Genomic DNA, 21,140 nt, shown 5'->3' on the forward strand with positions numbered 1-21,140 from the left:
AGACTAACTTACTCTCAATTGGGCAATCCACTAGTGACCGTAGTTAGGTCCCTTTTCCAAGGACTTAATAAAGCTTTTATTGACTCTCTTACTCAAGAAGTTGTGTACCCCGTAGAAACAATGCACAGGGACGTGCATGATATTTAATGGGGGAGGATGTAACCCAGAAGCTAGAACCTTAATGAGGTATTAACTAATTGGCTTACTAATATGATCCATCCTCAATTTAGATAAAATATAAAATATAAATTAAGGAAATTAACAATACTAATTAATAGATATCTAATTAACTAATAGATAATTTCATAATGAATTATTGGAAGGGTGAATAACTAAAATAACGAGTTTAATATTAAACATCGGTTAAAACAAGAATCTTGAACATCCCTAACAGAAACAGAAGAGGAAAGCTGTATACTATTGGTCCAGGTGGGAATCTGAAATTTCATTGGCTGAGAGAAATAAGTCCCGCCTCCGCGAAATAAAACCGTGCGACGCAGCTGAGCGAGAGGAGAGACAAACGGCTGTGCAGCACGCAGATACAGAAAGCAAAGACTGAACGGTTAGAGAGAGAGAGAGAGAGAGAAAAAAAAACAACGGTCGAGGCCGTGAAGAACCCTGATTTGGGTGCCGCATAGATAGAGGGAGAGGCGGACTTGACTCCTTCTAATAAGAGCTAGGAACTTGGAACCAACGCGGTGAGTAAAGAAAAAAGAAGAGAAAAAGCTAACGATGCAACTTAAAAAAAAAAAAGGAAACTTAAATAGCTTATCAAATTAATTCCATTCTTATAGATTTGTGTGGAGACGACAGAGTGAACCAATCCTCTGTAGGAGGGAACCGTTGGAGCGCGTTGGTGAGTGAATGAGATTAAATTCAGTAAATTATTAAATTCAAAAAGCTAATTACAGCAACCGAGGTGACAGCAGTGGGCTGCTAGACGTTAGATCCCAGGAGTTAACATCTCAAACTACCAGTTAACGGTGGTAGGGCATATAGGAGTTAACGGCTCAAACCGCCAGTTAACGGCGGTAGGGCATATGGGATTCCCAGGAGTTAACGGCTCAAACCGCCAGTTAATGGTGGTACGGCCTAGATGTACAAGGTCCTCAGGGGCGTTATAGCTAACGCCATAGAATTAGCAATGCGTCCCTTAACCAAACATTTAATAATAAAAAAAATAGATAAATAAAAATAAATAAAAGCTAACTGATTAGGGAGGAATTATTTTACAAAGGTGGACCAAAGGACCAGAATTTATATTTTGTTGAATTTTGTTATAGAACATTTTATTTATTTATTTATTTATTTATTTATTTATTTATTTATTTATTTATTGTGTTACAGATATACAAGGTGTCACAATGCTGTATAGAAACACAACTAAATGTATCCTTGTTGTCATGAATGTATTTCTTGTTGAATAGTGTAGAGTAATAGAATCTAACTGAGCCTATTGAGCTGAACAATTGTTGTCATATGTAATTATATTTCCAGAGCTACTGAGAATTATTTTAATAGACAATCAAATTGATGTTATGTTAGTTGAACTGTGAACCCAAACATGATTGGCTATGCCAATAGAGTGAAGCATTTGTTTAAGTCTGTAAGACTTTATGCTGTGATGTGACGAGAAGGGTCGATGCCAACTCGCTAACAGTCCTGTTGTTTACAGGCTGGGTTTTTTTTTTCCTTGGGTTTGATCCCGACTCCTATGATCACTCACTTGGAACGAGAACTGGATTTCTTCCTGACGAGGGAGATGGCGAGCCTTAACCACTGAACGAACCAGGACATCTCAAGTAACTGAAGAGCAGACTGCTCTCTTCTGTGAACAATCTCAACGGTGCGGTAGGAAAAAATCGCACCACCGGACTCTGACTTTCACCCCAAGCGTGGGGATTTGACTTGACGCCGGCTGACTTGTGACTCATATGATCAAATCTCATACCGAGCATTTTACTATTGTCGATTGTTTTCATCTGTTTTGTGTGTTATCTTTATGTGTTATATTTCCCATTATTATTAAAATTTAGTATATAAACCGTTTCATGCTATACCCGTGACTCCAGTCATTCTTAAACAACCTCCAATTCTCCCCGAACCTAATTATTGGCCCATTTGTTTATGTTTTCTTTTAATTATCTTATTGTATCCTGTAATCCGGTTACAGTTATATTGTGATTTTCGTAGTTTGTCCAAAAATGTATGTTATTCAACTGTTTGTCATCCTTGGAAAATTTCATATCCACAAATGCAAATGGTCTAATTCACAACCTTGCTTTAAAATATTTTTTGTGGACTGGAAACTGTATTACGAAACAATTCAACATGTGAAGAGCACAAAGGCTATAAGAACATTTCAACTTCTGAAGGATCTGAGCATGGTATAATGAGTTTAATTTTATTCTTGTCCTCTTTTTTACACATCGCAATATGCTTTAAGACCCTCTGGCCTGTTTGTAATGTTCCTTGTGCAGGTTGCACAAGTACCCATTGTCATGTATTATTCTAATAAAGTAATTTTTTAAAACAGTTTGTAGTCATGCTAATTACGAACATTTACAAGCTGATAAATCTCAAAGTACGTGACTGGCTTGGTAGAAACACCCATCATTACTTTTCATTTAAATTGGAGTACAACATATGTGCAATCCAGACCGTAACGCAAAGCGGATTAGAAAACAGCTATTTTAGCTCCACTGACTTGCATTCTTTTTTTAGTTTTTCCGGGGACCCATGACCCGACCGGATAGGGAGGAGACTTAGGCTCTAGCCAATCAGAAGCGAGAAAGGCGGGACCTTCCTTGGACGTCCGACGCGAACCAAAGCTGCTAGCGGCGTTAGCTTATTGTTCGGTGTGTGAGGTGAACCTCTGAGGCTCTGCAGCAACAATGTCTTCATCTCAGTCTCTGAGAGAGTTTATCAGAGAGCGGCTAACTGCTGCTGCTGCAGAAATATTCTCCGAGTTTGAACAAACCATCGTCCGCTACGAGGAAGAGATCGATCGTCAGCGCAGACTGCTGGAGATCAGCTGGAAACCACAGATCAACGTACACAGAATAGGTATGAAACAGCAGCGGGACTCGTGTGGTTTTACTGAGGACACAATCTCAGGACAGTCTGCTTGGGTCCGTCTGCTGCTCTGAAGCTCTTTGACACAACTGAACGAGGCTGAAGTTACCTTCCGATTCCAGCTAACGATTCGGGGAAACTGCTAAAGGGCCATTACACCCAATTTTTGTCTACTCTGACCATCTTTAATCTGCTCTAGGTCAAAAATTACAACACCCACACTCTTCAAACGTGTCGTAGATTATTCTTCAATAATAGCTGATTGCATACAACCTTGTTTGGGATTTGTGAAACTTCAACAAAGCCTGATTTATGCGTTTTTTCAGCATCTGTCCAACACGGGAACAGCTGTTGCTCAAAAACTACAACACCCACACTGTTCAAGCCTGTTCTAGATTATTCTACAATAATAGCAGATTGCATACAACCTTGCATTCTGCTGTTCCTAAATATGGCACAACATGAAATTCCAGTGGAACAAAATGAAGTACAGAAAAAGGTGAAGATTTTTATCCCGCCTTTCATTATCACTGTGACATGACAGCGCCACCCAAACCACGTTGGGACCCATTTCCTGGCGTTCTGTCAGCACACCTAGCTTACAGCTAAAATTAATATCAGATTCTGCCAACAGAACGGCTCTAAAACAATTAATATGTAAATGTTTTACATATTAATTGCAAAATGTCAATTTTCTGCTGCTTCAGTGCTGCAACAACGTTATATTAATAAGAAATGATTGTACCTTGTGTTTTACTACAGCGTTGTTAAGGCTTCAGATTATTAAGAATGCGTTGATTCAGCTGTGAGATTCGTCGATGGGATCAATGAAAAAGAATGTTTGTCACAATTACACAGAGGCTTGTGGGGGAGCCCAGTGACAGGGGGGTGTTCTGTTTGGCCTTGGCACCCAAAATGCCTCGAAACGGCCCTGGGTGTTTCTGAGTTTTGAAGGTGATCTGAATTGTATCAAATGTATAAATATTACATGTGTATAACTTTACACAGGTAAAAACGTATAGTGGAGATAAATCTACTTACATTTAACTTTTCAAACATTTTTCTTTGTTTTCTTGTTTTTATTTAACTATTTACCTGTCCTGTCTTTCTCATCTTCCAGCATCTCCTCTAAACTCTCTTGAAAAACTGCTGCCTGGCTTCGTACTTTTTCACCTCACGAGTTACTTTTGAGCAGATCAAAGGGATCTCCTGACCGCAAAGCGGAGCGCGCGTTTCGATGCTGCGTCAGTGAGGTGAAATCAGCGCAGCACATGATGAGCGAGTGCGTCAGGCACGATTAAAAGACAGAGTACCAGAGGACGATCGTGTGTTAATTATAGTTTTTTTGGTTGCGCCACTTTGAGAATGTACCGTGCGTAGAATGCAGCTGCCAGGAGCGCACCAACGATCAGCGCTCTGCTGCTCTCGGTGCTCTCCACTCAAAAGAACCCCCGGTACGCTGAGTCCATATAAATGATGTAATATAGGTGAAAAGTGGACATGTCTGGCCTCCTGGTTTGATGCCAGCTCCGGCTTTCTCCACGCAGTTTATTTTTAACCTGCTGAAGCCCACCATGAGCGCATAGTCTCTCACCTTCTGCTGTGCGTAAAGATATCAGTAACCTATTAGGGGTTGCATCATGACGAGTGGACTAATCGTGGCAGCTCTAGGGTCGGGCTGGGGCTCCGCCTCTTCAGGCCAGGCCGGACACGGGCTCAGATTTTAGGCCCGTGCAGGGCTCTAACTGGTATACCCTGTACACAATAACACCAATGCAACTGGTGCAACATATTCAGTATGTGTTCATTACTCATTTAATACCAGATTTACATAGTTTGTGTCTAGTGCAGTATGCTGCATCGTGTTAGAACCCAAGTTTTTTCTTTTTATTCGTGGTTTTTAGTGGTCGAAGGTTACAATTCCAGGCTACTGCCCATGTGTATATACATGTATCTTTGTTAATATTTTTCTTCTAATTATTCTCTCAAGTGCTGTAACAAGCACCCCTACCCTTGGATCAATAAAGTCTATTCTGTTCTATTATTGTTACTTAGTCTGGCCTGTTTGTCTGTCCAGAACTCCCGCTGCATTATGTCAGGAGAGATGAGGAGGTTCTGACTGACCAGCAGCTCTGGAACCAGGAGAGGACCTCCAGTTTGGACCAGGAACAACCAGAACCTTTACAGGAGGAACCAGAACCTCCACAGATGAAAGTGGAGCAGGATGAGCCAGAACCTTTACAGATTCTAGAACAAGAGGAGCTCAGCATCAGTCAGGATGAAGAGCAGTTTGTACTGAAGCAGGAGACGGCTACCTCCCTTGTGACTCCTGCTGATGAGGAAAGAGACCACGATGAACCAGAACCAGACAGACACCAGCTCCTTTATTCACTGTTTCCTGAGGCTGAGATCAGAGCTGCTGTTCCTCCAGGGTCAACAGGTGAGGAGAGCGGGGGGTCTATGCTCATTTTCCTTACTGTGACATCACAATAATGGACTTTTAAAAACAACACTTTTTAGGCTTATAGACCCCTTATCGGCCCATGTTAGAGCCCTGCGCGGGACTGTTTTCTTCATCCTGCTCCTGCCCGCTCCCGCTGAATTTCTGACCATTACCGCCCGCAACCGCAACGTGTGTGTTACACTCCCGCCCGCACCCGCTTCATGCTGTATAGCTTCATGCTATACACATACACTCACCTAAAGTATTATTAGGAACACCATACTAATACGAGTTCTCATACTAATACACCATACTAATATGATGTTTGACCTCCTTTCACCTTCAGAACTACCTTAATTCTACGTGGCATTGATTCAACAAGGCGCTGAAAGCATTCTTTAGAAATATTAGGATAGCATTTTCCAGTGGATGGAGATTTTGTGGGATGCACATCCAGAGCACGAAACTCCCGTTCCACCACATCCCAAAGATGTACTATCGGTTTGAGATCTGGTGATTGTGGGGCCATTGTAGTACAATGAACTCATTGTCATGTTCAAGAAACCAATTTGAAATGGTTGGAGCTTTATGACATGGGGCATTATCCTGCTGGAAGTAGCCATCAGAGGATGGGGACATGGGGGTCATGAAGGGATGGACATGGTCAGAAAAAATACTCAGGTAGCCCGTGGCATTTAAACAATGCCCAATTGGAACTAAGGGGCCTAAAGTGTGCCACGAAAACATCCCCCACACCATTACACCACCACCACCAGCATGCACGGTAGGAAAAAAAAGATCCAGTCTAGCATCCGGGTCAGTAACAGGATGGCGCCTGTGCTTGGCTTAGCCGCTATCACAGGCCACGTTTTCAAACTTCTTCACCAACCTCTTTTCCGCCTTGCTCCTGTCTGCGCTCCTCCTCGGTAGTGTCCTGGCTACCATCTCCTATGATAGCCAGACTCTTTTGTCCTTCCGTTTGCCCGGAGCCAAACGCTGATTTCTACCCAAACCATTCCAGCGATGTTAATCCAATCCCAGAAAAACATCATAGGAATAGGGGTAACCAGGCAGGAATCCAGGTGAGAATAAGACTTTTCTTAAAGCGTGGTCTACCTGGTAAACATTGGCATGATCTTTTATCTTCTTGTCCTTTGGCGACCAGAGCGCCACTTTCGCATTCCCGCCAGGTCGCGATGCGTTCGCAGTTTGTTTTCTAATGTCTGTTTATCCTCATTCTTCAGTGGTTTCTCCTCCTGTTCCCTCCATAAGTGGTTTTTATACACACCTCAGATCTAATCCTGCTAATTTACGTCCACTAACTCCAGGTGTTTCTGTAGTTTCTGATTCCTCCACCTCACTCAGCATGGCTCAATTAAATACCTGCTCTGTTAACAATAAGTCCTTTCTGCTCAATCATCTAATTCTCTCTAAAAACCTAGATTTTCTGATCCGAAGTTTGGCAAACAAACATGTGATTATTCTGGTCAGATTTAACCCTGCCCAAGTGGTTATTCATTTCTTAGCCAGCCCGGGGTTCTGGTCGTGGTGGAGGCCTAGCTGTTGTTTTCAGAGACCATCTTCTATGTAGCTCTACAACCTCTGGTGGCTTTGCTTCCTTTGAACTGCAGCTGATTAAAGTCGGGCGCAAGGACTCGTTCTACTGTGCTGTGGTCTATCGTTCACCTGGTCCAAACAGCTCTTTCCTTCAGAAGTTTAGTGATTTTTTTTATCATCCACTTTCCGTCTTTCTTTGTGGACAAAGTCAACAAGATTAGACCTAGCATCTCTCCCTCAGCCTTATCTTTGCCTCTCCCGACTCCAGTCCGATCTGTCATCCTAGATAGCTTTGCTCCTGTTTCTTTGCCTGAGTTAACCAAACTAGTTAACTCTATGAAGACCTCTGCATGCCCCCTCAACATCTTACCCTCATCTTTGTTTAAAAGTGCTTTTCAGTCCATCGGTCCCAGCGTGCTCTCTATAATTAATGCGTCTCTGGTCAGGTCCCTGCTTAATTTAAGAATGCTGTAATCCACCCGCTTCTTAATAAACAAATCTTGACCCTTCCCTTAGGGATGCACCGATGGATCGGCATTTGATCCCAATCGGCCGATAGCGCCCCTATCGGTTTTGATCGGAGTTTTCAAAATAGATCAAAGCAGACCGATCAGGTAGGGTTGTCACGGTAACCAGTGTAGCGGTAAACCCCGGTAAAAAGAAGTCGACAATAATAATAACCGTCTTGTTTTAAAAAAAAAACTACATTATCTCGGTGGATTACCGTGGCTGCGGTGTAGGCGCGGTGACCCTTACCAGCCACCGTATCATCTGCTGAAGTTGCTGGCGGCACATGCGCGCTTTGATGTTTACAACCAAAACTTTCTTGAAGCTAAAGCTGAAATAATGGCCAAAGGAGGAGACGGCAACGCTCAGGAGGACATTTTTTATCCCTCAAAGAACACAAAGTGGGAAGTACGGGCATGTTTTGGATATGTGAAGAATGCCGAGGGACAGTTGATAGAAGACGGCTATCCTGTTTGCAGCACGTGCAGAAAAAGTGTCTGTGAAAGGCAGCAACGCTTCAAATCTCATGACACATCTGCGTGACCATCACCCACAACTCTACAGTCAATGCAAGGCAAGCTAACGTTAGCGTTTTAGCTAAAATGCGTGATCCGAGGATTTGGGTTGAGGGAGAATGCAACGAGTCGCTATATAAAGCAGCCGCAGCGCCGCTACCTGCATATAAACCGTGTCACGGACACCGCCATGTTGAAATGACGCTATGCATTACGGGGCTCCCAGGGGCAGATAAGAGTTGGTCTCTCTCCGAGAATAATTATGAATTTAACAATGATTACTGCCTGATGACATTTTCCCAAATCTGCAAAGCTCACTGGAAGGACACAAACCGAGGACAATATTTTCCTGATATAGGGTTTATTACTCAAGTAAGGGTAAAAAAGTATCTGATTAGAAGGCTACTTGAGTACTGAGTATCATCTGATCTAATATTTTTAAAATGATGACATCAAACTGACAATAAATAAGAAGTTATGGGCAAATATTGGTATTTTAAAGACTGAAGGGAAAAATGTAAACAAATAACACAAATACAAAATAACACATTTTAGGCAAAATTTAGACACAAACTGAGTACAATATTTCCTGACATACAGGGTTTATTTAATTGTGTGAAAATGTAGCACGTTTAAAAAAAATATCGCGATAATACAGACAACCGTGGTAATTTTGGTCACAATAACCGTGAGGTTAAATTTTCACACCGTGACAACCCTAATACAGACCATTTTAGATTAGGTTACATTTCCTTTATTCCCAGATTATGTAGTTTGTAGCACTCATTATAATGTTGTAGAAAATTTCTGGCCAATCCACGTGATCGGTATCTGTGATCAGCATTCTTTAATATCGGTATCGGTGATCGGCAGCAAAAAACCTGATCGGTGCATCCCTACCTTCCCTCCATAGCAGCTTCAGACCCATCTCTAAACTTCCGTTCATCTCCAAGATCTTGGAAAAGGTTGTGGCTAAACAACTCACAGCTGCTCTTGATGAACATAACATCCATGATAGCTTCCAGTCAGGTTTTCGTAGAGCTCATTCTACTGAAACTGCTCTTCTTAGGGTCTCTAATGACCTTCTGACTCACAGTGATGCAGGATTCTGTTCTGGTCCTGCTGGACCTGACTGCAGCCTTTGACACTGTTGACCATCACCTGCTACTAGAGAGACTGGGTAGGCTTATCAGGATTAGAGTTGGGCATCGATTGAAACTGGTTCCAACTGTTAGTTTTTCCCGGAATCGTTCAAAGTATTTGTTTTCGATTCCTAGAATGCAGACGGAAGAGGAATCCGCGGCCGATCTCTGTGAAAAATAAACGTGATCTGGAAATTGTGATCATCGCTTTTCAGAGCTGATCACATCAGCTGTCTGTGTGCAGCACCAAGTCCCCCCACCCGGCGCGCAGCAGCCAGAAATAAACAAAACTTGTCTGCCGGACTTTCACTCCGTAATGTAAACTTTAATTCCTGTAGAGGAAACTTGTTAAAATACGTCAACACGGTGGATTTAATAGAAGCTTTAAAGAACAAACTCTGGAAGATGTGAGGTGAGTTTGTCTCGCTGCGGAAATAAAAACACGCGGAGCGTCAGTAGTCAGACGCAGCCGCTCACCAACACTTGTGTGTGTGTGTGTGAGCGTGAGCATCAGAAGGCTGAACAATAACCTGTAGAATAATTAAAGTCATCATGCTAGAGCTGCTTCGCAGTGGTGGACCACACCAACTTCTGCAACAATAAATAATTATAAAAATAATAATAAATCACACTCAAAGTTGTGAAATTTTAAATTTATTTCGGAACAGTTTCTGTTGAGAGTTTTAATGTTTATAATCTGTTACATTGTTACTAACAGCAGCTGCATGTAAGTTTCACTTTCTGTTCTGATTGAATGCTGCTGCAGCATGGAGGTGTAGTTCTCAGTCATCCTGGACATGATCATCCTGAGAGTTTTAGCTGAAAACAGCTGGACGTTTCTGGATATGTTGGAGACATTTAGCCTCTCATCCCAGAGGCTTCTTCCAGACTTTGGTTGTGGTCAGAAACAAACACACTGGTTGAGCTGCAAGTCTTTTTCTTTTTTTTCTCCAAAACATGTTTTGGTCTAAATGAAGGTGATGTTATTGTTCATAGAATTAAAATTCATATTGAAGTTAAGATTATTTCATAAAATAGGACCTGTGGTTAGCTGGCTCATGTAAAATATGTAGAGCTGAAACAATTAATCGATTTAATCGATTATAATCGATTATTAAAGTAGTTAACAACTTTTTTAGTCATCGATTAGTTGTTTAATAATCACATTTTACAGCATAAAGTCTATTTTTACCACAATCTGACATCGGTTACAATCTGTTAAATTTGCCGCCAGTGTGTGGCAGTAATGAGCCACTGATCTACCAGTGGAGCCATAGAAGAAGAAACGAGCCAATTATAATCGATTATTAAAGTAGTTAACAACTTTTTTAGTCATCGATTAGTTGTTTAATAATCACATTTTACCGCATAAAGTCTATTTTTACCACAATCTGACATCGGTTACAATCTGTTAAATTTGCCGCCAGTGTGTGGCAGTAATGAGCCACTGATCTACCAGTGGAGCCATAGAAGAAGAAACGAGCCAATAAGTGCCCTCGGTTTTCGTGACGTAACACGTTACTGACGCGCATCTTGCTTTGAGAGATGGCGGAACACGAAGAAATACGGAAGAAAATTAGAAGCGACAAAATAAGAGAAACCCCGGACAAAAACCTCACGAGTATGGGAGCACTTCACTCTAGATGCCATGAAAAGACGAGTGACCTGCAAAATATGCAAAAACCATCTAGCATGGCACGGAAGCACGACGTCCCTAAGTGAACATTTGAGACGAAAACATGTGGGGGCTGATGCAGCAGAGGAAGAGCCAGCCCGGTAAGTAACACAAAATAAACAAACTAAATATACTACACGCAGATCAAATTTGGGACTTGGTGTTAGTCGAGTTCATTATAGTGGATGTTAAACATGTTTTTTTTTTTTTTTTTTTTGCCGCGTCAGTCTACGGTGTTCTACTTCTGATTGACTAAATGCAATCGTGAATCTCCTCCGTGTTGTGTATCATGCGCTTGCCAAATTTAGCACGTCTGTTTATAAGAATGTTCTTGTTAAGAGAAAAACGGCACAAACCCATAACTATGTTCCTCATTCAAAAAAGGACAACTCCGTGGAGAAAAATATACAGACGAGCTGTGTCCAGGTGAATATAACGCGGCATAGTTGTACGCTTTCAATTTTTAAATACAGGAGAAATTCAGAAAGTAAATTTTTTTTTTACTATTAAACATTCCCGACTCAAAGTAAAAACCTCACAAGCTTCTTACTTAGAGCTTTTTAATAGTAAAAAAAAAATTGACTTTTTTTCTGAATATCTCCTGTTGCGGGCTATTTTGTAGAACGTAACCCTCAAAATAAATGATCACTGTATATTGTTAATTAGTTCAAATAATATAATATTGATTTAGTGTTGTAGTGTGTGTGCTGCTTTATTTTATATGTGTACTTATTTCAGTCAATTTGTGTTTCTTATGCAGAAAAAAACAAGCAACGATGGACAACTACCTGGGGAATAAGACACTCACCCCCCAGCAATGCATACCACTTACAAACTCTATTCTAAACATGCTGGTAAAAGACATGAGGCCACTATCCATGGTGGAAGGAGCAGGCTTCCATCTAATGCTAAAAAATTATTCTGGACTGATATTCTGCACTGTTTAGCTCATTTTACACTGCTGACTATGTTCATGTGCAATAAAATAGATTGCAGTCAACTGCACAATTCTCTTATGTTTTTTTTTCTTAACTGAAATGCATGCATCACTTGTATAGGTTAAATAGCTAAACAATAACAAACCGATTAATCGAAAAAATAATCGACAGATTAATCGATTATGAAAATAATCGTTTGTTGCAGCCCTGAAAATATGTAATGTCTTGAAAGAATCGGAATCGGGAATCTATAGGAACCGGAATCGAAACAAGGAATTGGAATCGTTCAAAATTAAACTATGCCCAACCCTTTTCATACCTTGTTATAATCATTAGTTTAGGAAAATAGAAATAAATTCCTTTTTATAAACTATATACTTGACTCTGTCTGAATTAACATGGTGTGTTTATGGTCCCTGAATAAGTAAAATAAACTGAAGTCTTCTGATTAAACATTCAAAGAACAATCAGATGATATTTCATATTTATATGGAATTATCACATCTTGTTGATCATATAGTACGTATGTTGCCAATCCTTAATGCTACATTTGAGATGTTTATATTTTTGTTAATCTGCACAAAGATGTGTTAGATAATCTAAAGTAGTAATATTTAAATCCCTAGCTTTTATTATCTTAGCTTAAATCACGGCGTGACAAAAATAGCATGAGGTGATCAGTAAACGGTGTATGGGTAAACTGTATGCTCCACAGAAACACAACTCGGCACAAAAATGGTAGTGTTGTTGGGCATTCTGCTGAGTTTTATGGCTTTTTGTCAGACTCTAAAGGAAATGGCTGCAGGCAGTGAAGCAGCAGGCAGAAAACTCCGGAGCAACCAGTGACTCTACCCCCTAGCCAATCAGCGGCCACTGCTGTGATAATGTCCCAACTCAGCCTTGCTAGGAACGTCAACGGAGCAGAGACTAAAATTGGGAAAAAGTAGAGGGAAGATACCTACCTGTGATCTTGGAGAATGTGGTCCGGCTGAGCTGCAATAATCTGAGTTACTCTGAGTTGTGTCCTTTGAAAACCAGCTGTAAAATAGCCAGAGTTCCCATCACTACATACCACTAGGCCACTGAGAAGTTAAGTGTTGACAAAACACAAATATGCAATTAAATAATGCCCCTTTTAGGACATAATTTTCTCTCACATATTTGGTCCGGTGATCACAACAGGATTCCACAGTTTCATAAAGGAGATACAATTGTCTGCTCCTGTAGCTTAAAAGCATTAGAAACATGAAAAATGTGGTTAATTGTGAGTTACAGTGGGGCAAAAAAGTATTTAGTCAGCCACCGATTGTGCAAGTTCTCCCACTTAAAATGATGACAGAGGTCAGTAATTTACATCATAGGTACACTTCAACTGTGAGAGACAGAATGTGAAAAAAATATCCATGAATTCACATGGCAGGATTTTTAAAGAATTTATTTGTAAATCTGGGTGGAAAATATGTATTTGGTCAATAACAAAAATTCAACTCAATACTTTGTAACATAACCTTTGTTGGCAAAACAGAGGTCAAACGATTACTATAGGTCTTTACCAGGTTTGCACACACAGTAGCTGGTATTTTGGCCCATTCCTCCATGCAGATCTTCTCGAGAGCAGTGATGTTTTGGGGCTGTCACCGAGCAACACGGACTTTCAACTCCCTCCACAGATTTTCTATGGGGTTGAGGTCTGGAGACTGGCTAAGCCACTCCAGGACTTTCAAATGCTTCTTACGGAGCCACTCCTTTGTTGCCCGGGCGGTGTGTTTGGGATCATTGTCGTGTTGGAAGACCCAGCCACGTTTCGTCTTCAAAGCACTCACTGATGGAAGGAGGTTTTGGCTCAGAATCTCACGATACATGGCCCCATTCATTCTGTCCTTAACACGGATCAGTCGTCCTGTCCCCTTAGCAGAAAAACAGCCCCAAAGCATGATGTTCCCACCCCCATGCTTCACAATAGGTATGGTGTTCTTGGGATGCAACTCAGTATTCTTCTTCCTACAAACACGACGAGTTGAGTTTATACCAAAAAGTTCTACTTTGGTTTCATATGACCACATGACATTCTCCCAATCCTCTGCTGTATCATCCATGTGCTCTCTGGCAAACTTCAGACGGGCCTGGACATGCACTGGCTTCAGCAGAAGAACACGTCTGGCACTGCAGGATTTGATTCCCTGCCGTTGTAGTGTGTTACTGATGGTGACCTTTGTTACTGTGGTCCCAGCTCTCTGCAGGTCATTCACCAGGTTCCCCCGTGTGGTTCTGGGATTCTTGCTCACCGTTCTCATCATCATTTTGACCCCACGGGATGAGATCTTGCATGGAGCCCCAGATCGAGGGAGATTATCAGTGGTCTTGTATGTCTTCCATTTTCTGATAATTGCTCCCACAGTTGATTTTTTCACACCAAGCTGCTTGCCTATTGTAGATTCACTCTTCCCAGTCTGGTGCAGGTCTACAATTCTTTTCCTGGTGTCCTTCGAAAGCTCTTTGGTCTTGGCCATAGTGGAGTTTGGAGTCTGACTGTTTGAGGCTGTGGACAGGTGTATTTTATACAGATAATGAGTTCAAACAGGTGCCATTAATACAGGTAACGAGTGGAGGACAGAAAAGCTTCTTAAAGAAGACGTTACAGGTCTGTGAGAGCCAGAGATTTTCCTTGTTTGAAGTGACCAAATACTTATTTTCCACCCTGATTTACAAATAAATTCTTTAAAAATCCTGCCATATGAATTCATGGATTTTTTTTCACATTCTGTCTCTCACAGTTGAAGTGTACCTATGATGAAAATTACTGACCTCTGTCATCATTTTAAGTGGGAGAACTTGCACAATCGGTGGCTGACTAAATACTGTTTTGCCCCACTGTAACTGTGAAACTCATGCTACTGATCATGATTCATTGTTTTGTCAATTGATGGCCCAAACCTTTATATTAATCAACATTTCTTTTGTCTTTTAGCCTGTCCAGAACTGCCACAGCATCATGTCTGGGAAAAGGAGGTTCTGACTGACCAGCAGCTCTCTAACCAGGAGAAAACCTCCAGTTTGGATCAGAAGGAACCAGAACCTCCACTGATCAAAGAGGAACAGCAGGAACTCTGTATCCATCAGCATGAAGGGCAGTTCATTCTGAAGCAGGAAAATGTTACCTTCATGGTGACTTCTCCTGAAGAAGCAGACTGCTGTGAACCAAACAGGAACCAACCCTTGAGTCAGAGTTCTACTGAAGCTGGGCACCGAGATCATGATGGATGCAGGAATAAAAACTCAGAACCAAACAGCAATGAAGAACTGTTACAAAATAAAAGACAGCAGCAAACCAAAGATCACAGAGACAGTGTAGACAGTCAGAAACTAAAGAAACCCAAGAGAGTTCACATAGGTACGAGATCATTTAAAATCTGTTCTTTACGTCATCAAATAAGAACTCACACAGGTGAGAAACCATTTAGATGTGGTACTTGTGGTAAATGTTTCTCACGGAATAGTTCCTTGATTAATCACATTAGAACTCACACAGGTGAGAAACCATTTAGATGTGAAACTTGTTATAAATGTTTCTCACTGAATAATACCTTGACAACACACATGAGAACTCACACAGGTGAGAAACCATTTAAATGTGGAACTTGTGGGAAATGCTTCTCACTGAATAGTACCTTGACTAAACACATTAGAACTCACAAAGGCGAGAAACCATATCCGTGTAAAACTTGTGGTAAATGTTTTACTCACAGTAGTCATTTGACAAGACACATGAGAACTCACACAGGTGAGAAACCATATAGATGTGGAACTTGTTATAAATATTTCTCACAGAGTGGTGACTTGACAACACACATGAGAACACACACAGGTGAGAAACCATTTAGATGTGAAACTTGTTATAAATGTTTCTCACGGAATAGTTCCTTGACAGAACACATGAGAACTCACACAGGTGAGAAACCATTTACATGTGAAACCTGTGGGAAATGTTTCTCACTGAATACTGCCTTGACAGCACACATGAGAACTCACACAGGTGAGAAACCATTTAAATGTGGAACTTGTGGGAAATGTTTCTCACTGAATAGTACCTTGACTAAACACATTAGAACTCACACAGGTGAGAAACCATATCCGTGTAAAACTTGTGGTAAAAGTTTTACTGACAGTGGCCACTTGACAACACACATGAGAACTCACACAGGTGAGAAACCATATAGATGTGAAATTTGTTATAAATATTTCTCACAGAGGTTTGACTTGATACCACACATGAGAATTCACACAGGTGAGAAACCATTTAAATGTGAAACCTGTGGGAAATCTTTCTCTCAGAGTGGTAACTTGACTCATCACATGAAAACTCAACACAAGTGAGATACCTTTTCTAGGTTTGAGCCATAGAGCGAGATTCAGCCAAACGTTTTATTTAAAGGTAAACTGTGTAAGTATTGAATAACAGTGACATCCTGTGGTCAGATTTGGTTACTGCAGTTTCAGTTTATGTGGGTTGCCATGTAGTGATAGGAAACTAAAGTTTGTATATTTTAACAACCATGAAATACTATCTGTGTTTTCACGACCTTTAAATATATATATAAATGTGTGTATGTGTGTGTGTGTCTGATCAGGGTTTTTCCTCCGTTCAAATTTGCGTGGCGGCCGCCTCCAGCTAATTTTTTGCCGCCCCAGCCTGATGTCACTCTGCCCCCAGCTATATGGATGTTATTTTAACTGCAGTTGCAGCATTGCACCTCTACAGGGGCACTGTATCAGCAGCGGTGCACTGAAAAGCGCTAAAACCGCTGCAGAAAAAGGAGTTCAAAAATGGCTTTTCTCGCTAGTTGCTACATATCTATGGTTGGTGCTATTGACGTCCTGATTTCCCCCAGGCTCTTCCCTATCACAGCAGAGCTGTACAGTGCGACAAAAAAACTGTCTGTGCGTGTCTGTCTATTTTTAGACGTAGCACTGGTACAACATCTTTGAATTACTATTTTCCCCAGAACTTTATTGAACAAAAGTAAGTTACGTGTAAGAAAAATGCTTTTTACTGGCACACAGTGTGGTAATCTGGATGCCGTGGAGGAAAATAAAGGAACGAGCAAAGGTACAAAGGCAGAACCGGTCCAAAGTTTGGGATCAAAAGTGCAGCTACACGCAGATTGGCTAATGCTAAAGTTAATGGGTAGCAGTCTCACGATCAAGTGGCGCACAGAAAAATATAGGATAATCGTAAAACTAAGACTAATTTCATGCTGTCGTTCTTTTCTTTAAAACACAGAAACAGTTTCGTTACCTGTTTTCCCGCGCTACGTTTTGTCTTTGGCTGCAGACTTCCTCAGGCTGACGTTGATGGTGTCGTCTATTCCTTCTCCGTTTATTAGGGCTGGGGGTAAATGATTATTTTTAAAACGATTATTCTGACGATTATTTTATCGAATAGTCGACTATTCTAATGACTATTTAGAAAATTAATCTATTGATTATTTTTCTAGTGCACAATTAACAAAAACCAGAAAATCTCAAATAAATTCCTCAAAAAAATGGATAAATTCTTACTGTAAGAGAATAAACACTACAGGCCTTCCATTTTGTATGACACTGCTTTTATTGTGTTGCGGTTGGTTATGTTCTGGTGACGTGTAGAACTTGGGAGTGCAGGCTGCTGCCTGAGAGGTGGTAGAAGATGGAGTGTCTCCATGCTGCTTTGTTTTGGTCACTTATGTGCGTGAGGCGAGTGGTCTTACGGGTTAAACCAAACTCAGGTGATATTTTACACTAAACCAAAAACCCACAACACTCTAAATGTAATAAAAGGGAGATCTGCACCACAAAAAAGATGAACTCTAAACCAAAACGTAACAGCTTATCCCAACGCAAGAAGCTGTTAGCTAAGATGCTAACAGTAGCTTTACCAACATTAAGTTCAAGTTACCAAGTTTAAATAAACCAAAAACACCCAGCAGCAAACAGACCAGCACGGAGGAGAGACTGCTACCACCAAAACAGCTCTCCTCATGTCTGAAAGAAGCTCCTTAATGAAGGGAGAAGCGCTCCCGGTGATTTTCTACATCTGCGATAGACACGAAGCAGCGCATCTGACCCCGGAAGTTGTTGCCCGTTGCCGGGAGACGAAGGGGCAAAACAGGAAAATAATCTAGTAGTGGACGGACGTTGTTCCGGGTCTTCGGTATTTGGCGGAGATGTTAGTGAAGGCGGAGAAGAGGGCGAACTAGAGGAAAAACAGGCAGATTCCTCCTCTATTTACAAACTCCTGGGGATGCAACAAGTGGGCGCGGTGCGTCGACTTCCGGATCTGACGTCGACAAATTTTTAGAATCGAGTCATCGACTTCGTCGAGGCTTCGCTACAGCCCTACCGTTTATCCGCGGGCAGCAGAGGACGTTGTCGCCCTCTGCTGCCCGCTCTCCCCTCTCCGACGATGCAGTCCCATTCACGGTCCATCGTGTAAACTCCATCGTCCCTGTTCATGATCCCACATCCACGTCTCCTTATCTCGATTGCTTTTTTAATCCATCTTTTGTATTTTTGTTGTTCGGTGTTTATTATCCTTGTGTTGTCCCAAAGTTTGCAATAAAACATACATAGGAGAAACCGGACGCCAACTCAACACACGAACAATGGAACATAGAAAGGAGTGTGAGAAAGGCAAATCGAAAACACAAGAGCAGCAAAAGAAGAAGCAAAAAGTACAATAAAGAAGTCAGCTGTAACAGATCACTGCATAAGAGAAAACCATATAATGGACTGGGACAACACACGGATCATAAACACCGAACAACAAAAATGCAAACGATGGATTAAAGAAGCAATCAAGATAAGGAGACGTGGATGTGGGACCATGAACAGGGACGATGGAGTTTACACATTGGACCACGCATGGGACTGCATCGTCGGAGAGGGGAGAGCGGGCAGCAGAAAGCAACATCCTCTGCTGCTTGCGGATAAACGGAGAAGGAAGTGACTCCACCATCAGCGTCAGCCTGAGGAAGTCTGCAGCCGCAGACGAAACGTAGCGCGGGAAAACAGGTAACGAAACTTTCTGTGTTTAAAAAAAACCCCGACAGCATGGAATTAGAACCACAACACAGCAAGAACACACCTAAGATAAGAAAGACTAAACTCTACAAGCGGATGAAAAGTCCCCACCATCCTGCATTATTCTGCATCCTGCAGCGCTATGGATCAGAACCGCTGCAGATACGAGTCACATTACTGCTGCAAGACTGCTGCAAGTCTGCTCCACACAAGGAGCAGGAAGTACGGCAAGCCTTGGTAGTATATAATTCACAAACGCGTCTATCTTTGAACATAATTTAAACTGGATTATTGCCAACCCCTACATAATAGACATGTCACCGTTACATTGTTAGCAGCAGAAATTAAATGTTATTACCATTTCCAATACAAATGCATGTTAATGAAATGCATTATATTTTACTGGATATATTTATGTGTTATTTTGACTAAGATGATTGTTATTAATACAAACCTAAAATGTTACTGAAATATAGGTCAAATATTAAAAAATATTTTTAAGTACAAATATCAGATGGAAAAAGGGAACTAAACACCAATCTAATGCATATTATTGAGCCTTTTATAATAAGTCTTATTTCAGCCTGATAATTTTGTTGTTTTATTTCATATTTTTTAGCAGCAAACCAGTTTTGTTTCACTTGAAACATCAAATGGAATATTCTATTAATCAACAGAAGCTTAGACTAGAACACGTAACGAAAAATATTTTGCCTTTACAAAAGTGAGGCAGTTGAATGCACAGAGTATGCATGGTCAGGATGGTGCCACCTGAGCCTCAATTTGAGCCAGGAAAAACCCTTGTGTGTTTGTGTGAACAAGATGTTTAAATAAAATGTTAGAATAACCTGTGCATAAATCAATGAATGAATATTGTTCTTACAATGACCCATTTATTTCACAAATCAGTATGTGTTTGATTTAACAAGTGAATCATTGTTTACACTCATACACATTACATTACTCATTAAGGTTATTATTCTCCTCAGATAAGAGTTATAAAGATTCTCATTCACAAAGTGTTAAAACATCTTTGTATCTGAAGAAGGCATGGCTTTCTGAGGGATGTTGGTAAAGACTCAAACGTGTCAAATTCTGATTTGCCAAACTTGACCAAAACTCATAACATTGTGGTTTACTAAAACAAGAATTCCTGATAATTTCAGTTTCTAGCTGACTCTCGAACTGGCCAATTTGGTAACGAGCAGTTTTGAGACATCTCTTTTGACATACAGTCAAAAGCCTCTTTGCGCACTACAAGCTGACACAGCCAAACGGCTCTTTTAAGAGCCAAACATCCACCTTGGACGCTGACAAGCATTCCAGCTTCCTGTTGTGACCTGGAGACATCTCAAGACCGGACGGGTCATATCGGAGCTAATCTACAGGCTTCGGATACCTTGGGGTCAAGGTCTGCCCGACTTCTGACAGTCTGGATCTGCTGGGGGTCTCCACAAGGGTATTCTAGACATGACAACTTGCATCTGATTACCTTTATAAATAAACAACAAATTCTTTTGCAACCCAGATTTCACGAGTTCTCTCAGACACAAAGAAGGTTCAGCTAAAACATCTAGCTTCCATCACACCACCTCACATCTCATTATTCATATCTTGTCATGTATGAAGCATTAGTTTAGGAATAAGAATTAAATTCATTTTATAAACTATATACCTGACTGTCTGAATTAATACGAAGTGTGTTTATGGTCCCTAAAGAAGCAGTCTGTGCTTAAATCAATTATGGCTTTAAAATTAATATTATACAATGATCCATTTCAGACCTTATCTACACCAGATCAGAATGTGCTTGATTTAACAAGATAATCAATATTGACACTCATACACATTACAATAAGATACTCCTTAATGTAATGTTCACCTCACATAAGTGTTTTAAGATCTTTGTATCTGAACAAAGCGTGTCTTCTAAGGAATGTTTGGTAAAGCGCTTGAAACGTGTCAAATTCTGATTTGCCAAACTTGCCGAAACTTATAAACATTGTGTTTTATTAAAACAGGAATTACTTCCCGATTAATTCAGTTTCCAGTTGACTCTCAAACCGGCCATTTCGGGAACAAGCATTTTTGAAACCATCTCCTTTGACCTCCAGTCAAAGCCTCTGCAACGCTGCAAGCTGATACAGCCCAAACCAGCCTTAAGCTTGGTTCATGCTTGACGCATTTACCTTCTGCTTGGTGATGCGGCTCGGGGATGGAACGCGCTTC

At 41.0% G+C, this 21,140-nt stretch overlaps 1 protein-coding gene across 1 annotated transcript; it reads left to right on the forward strand.

Moving 5' to 3' along the window:
* Positions 1 to 2,761: 2,761 nt before the first annotated feature.
* On the forward strand, positions 2,762 to 20,434 carry LOC139061516 (zinc finger protein 883-like). Its single transcript, XM_015946046.3, has 3 exons — positions 2,762 to 3,066; positions 5,153 to 5,515; positions 14,821 to 20,434. Exons 1-3 carry the CDS (start codon positions 2,895 to 2,897, stop codon positions 16,224 to 16,226), a joined length of 1,941 nt encoding a protein of 646 aa, XP_015801532.3. The 5' UTR covers positions 2,762 to 2,894; the 3' UTR covers positions 16,227 to 20,434.
* Positions 20,435 to 21,140: the final 706 nt, after the last annotated feature.

Source organism: Nothobranchius furzeri, chromosome 2 (genome assembly GCF_043380555.1).
Source record: "Nothobranchius furzeri strain GRZ-AD chromosome 2, NfurGRZ-RIMD1, whole genome shotgun sequence".
Taxonomy (NCBI): Eukaryota; Metazoa; Chordata; class Actinopteri; order Cyprinodontiformes; family Nothobranchiidae; genus Nothobranchius; species Nothobranchius furzeri.

What these genes read in the sequence shown, in the direction of transcription:
- LOC139061516 (XM_015946046.3), top strand. Translation starts at nt 2,895, where the DNA reads ATGTCTTCATCTCAGTCTCTGAGAGAGTTTATCAGAGAGCGGCTAACT. An exon ending in GATCAACGTACACAGAATAG is followed by an intron (nt 3,067 to 5,152) that starts GTATGAAACAGC and finishes TTGTCTGTCCAG; the next exon opens with AACTCCCGCTGCATTATGTC. An exon ending in TGTTCCTCCAGGGTCAACAG is followed by an intron (nt 5,516 to 14,820) that starts GTGAGGAGAGCG and finishes TTTGTCTTTTAG; the next exon opens with CCTGTCCAGAACTGCCACAG.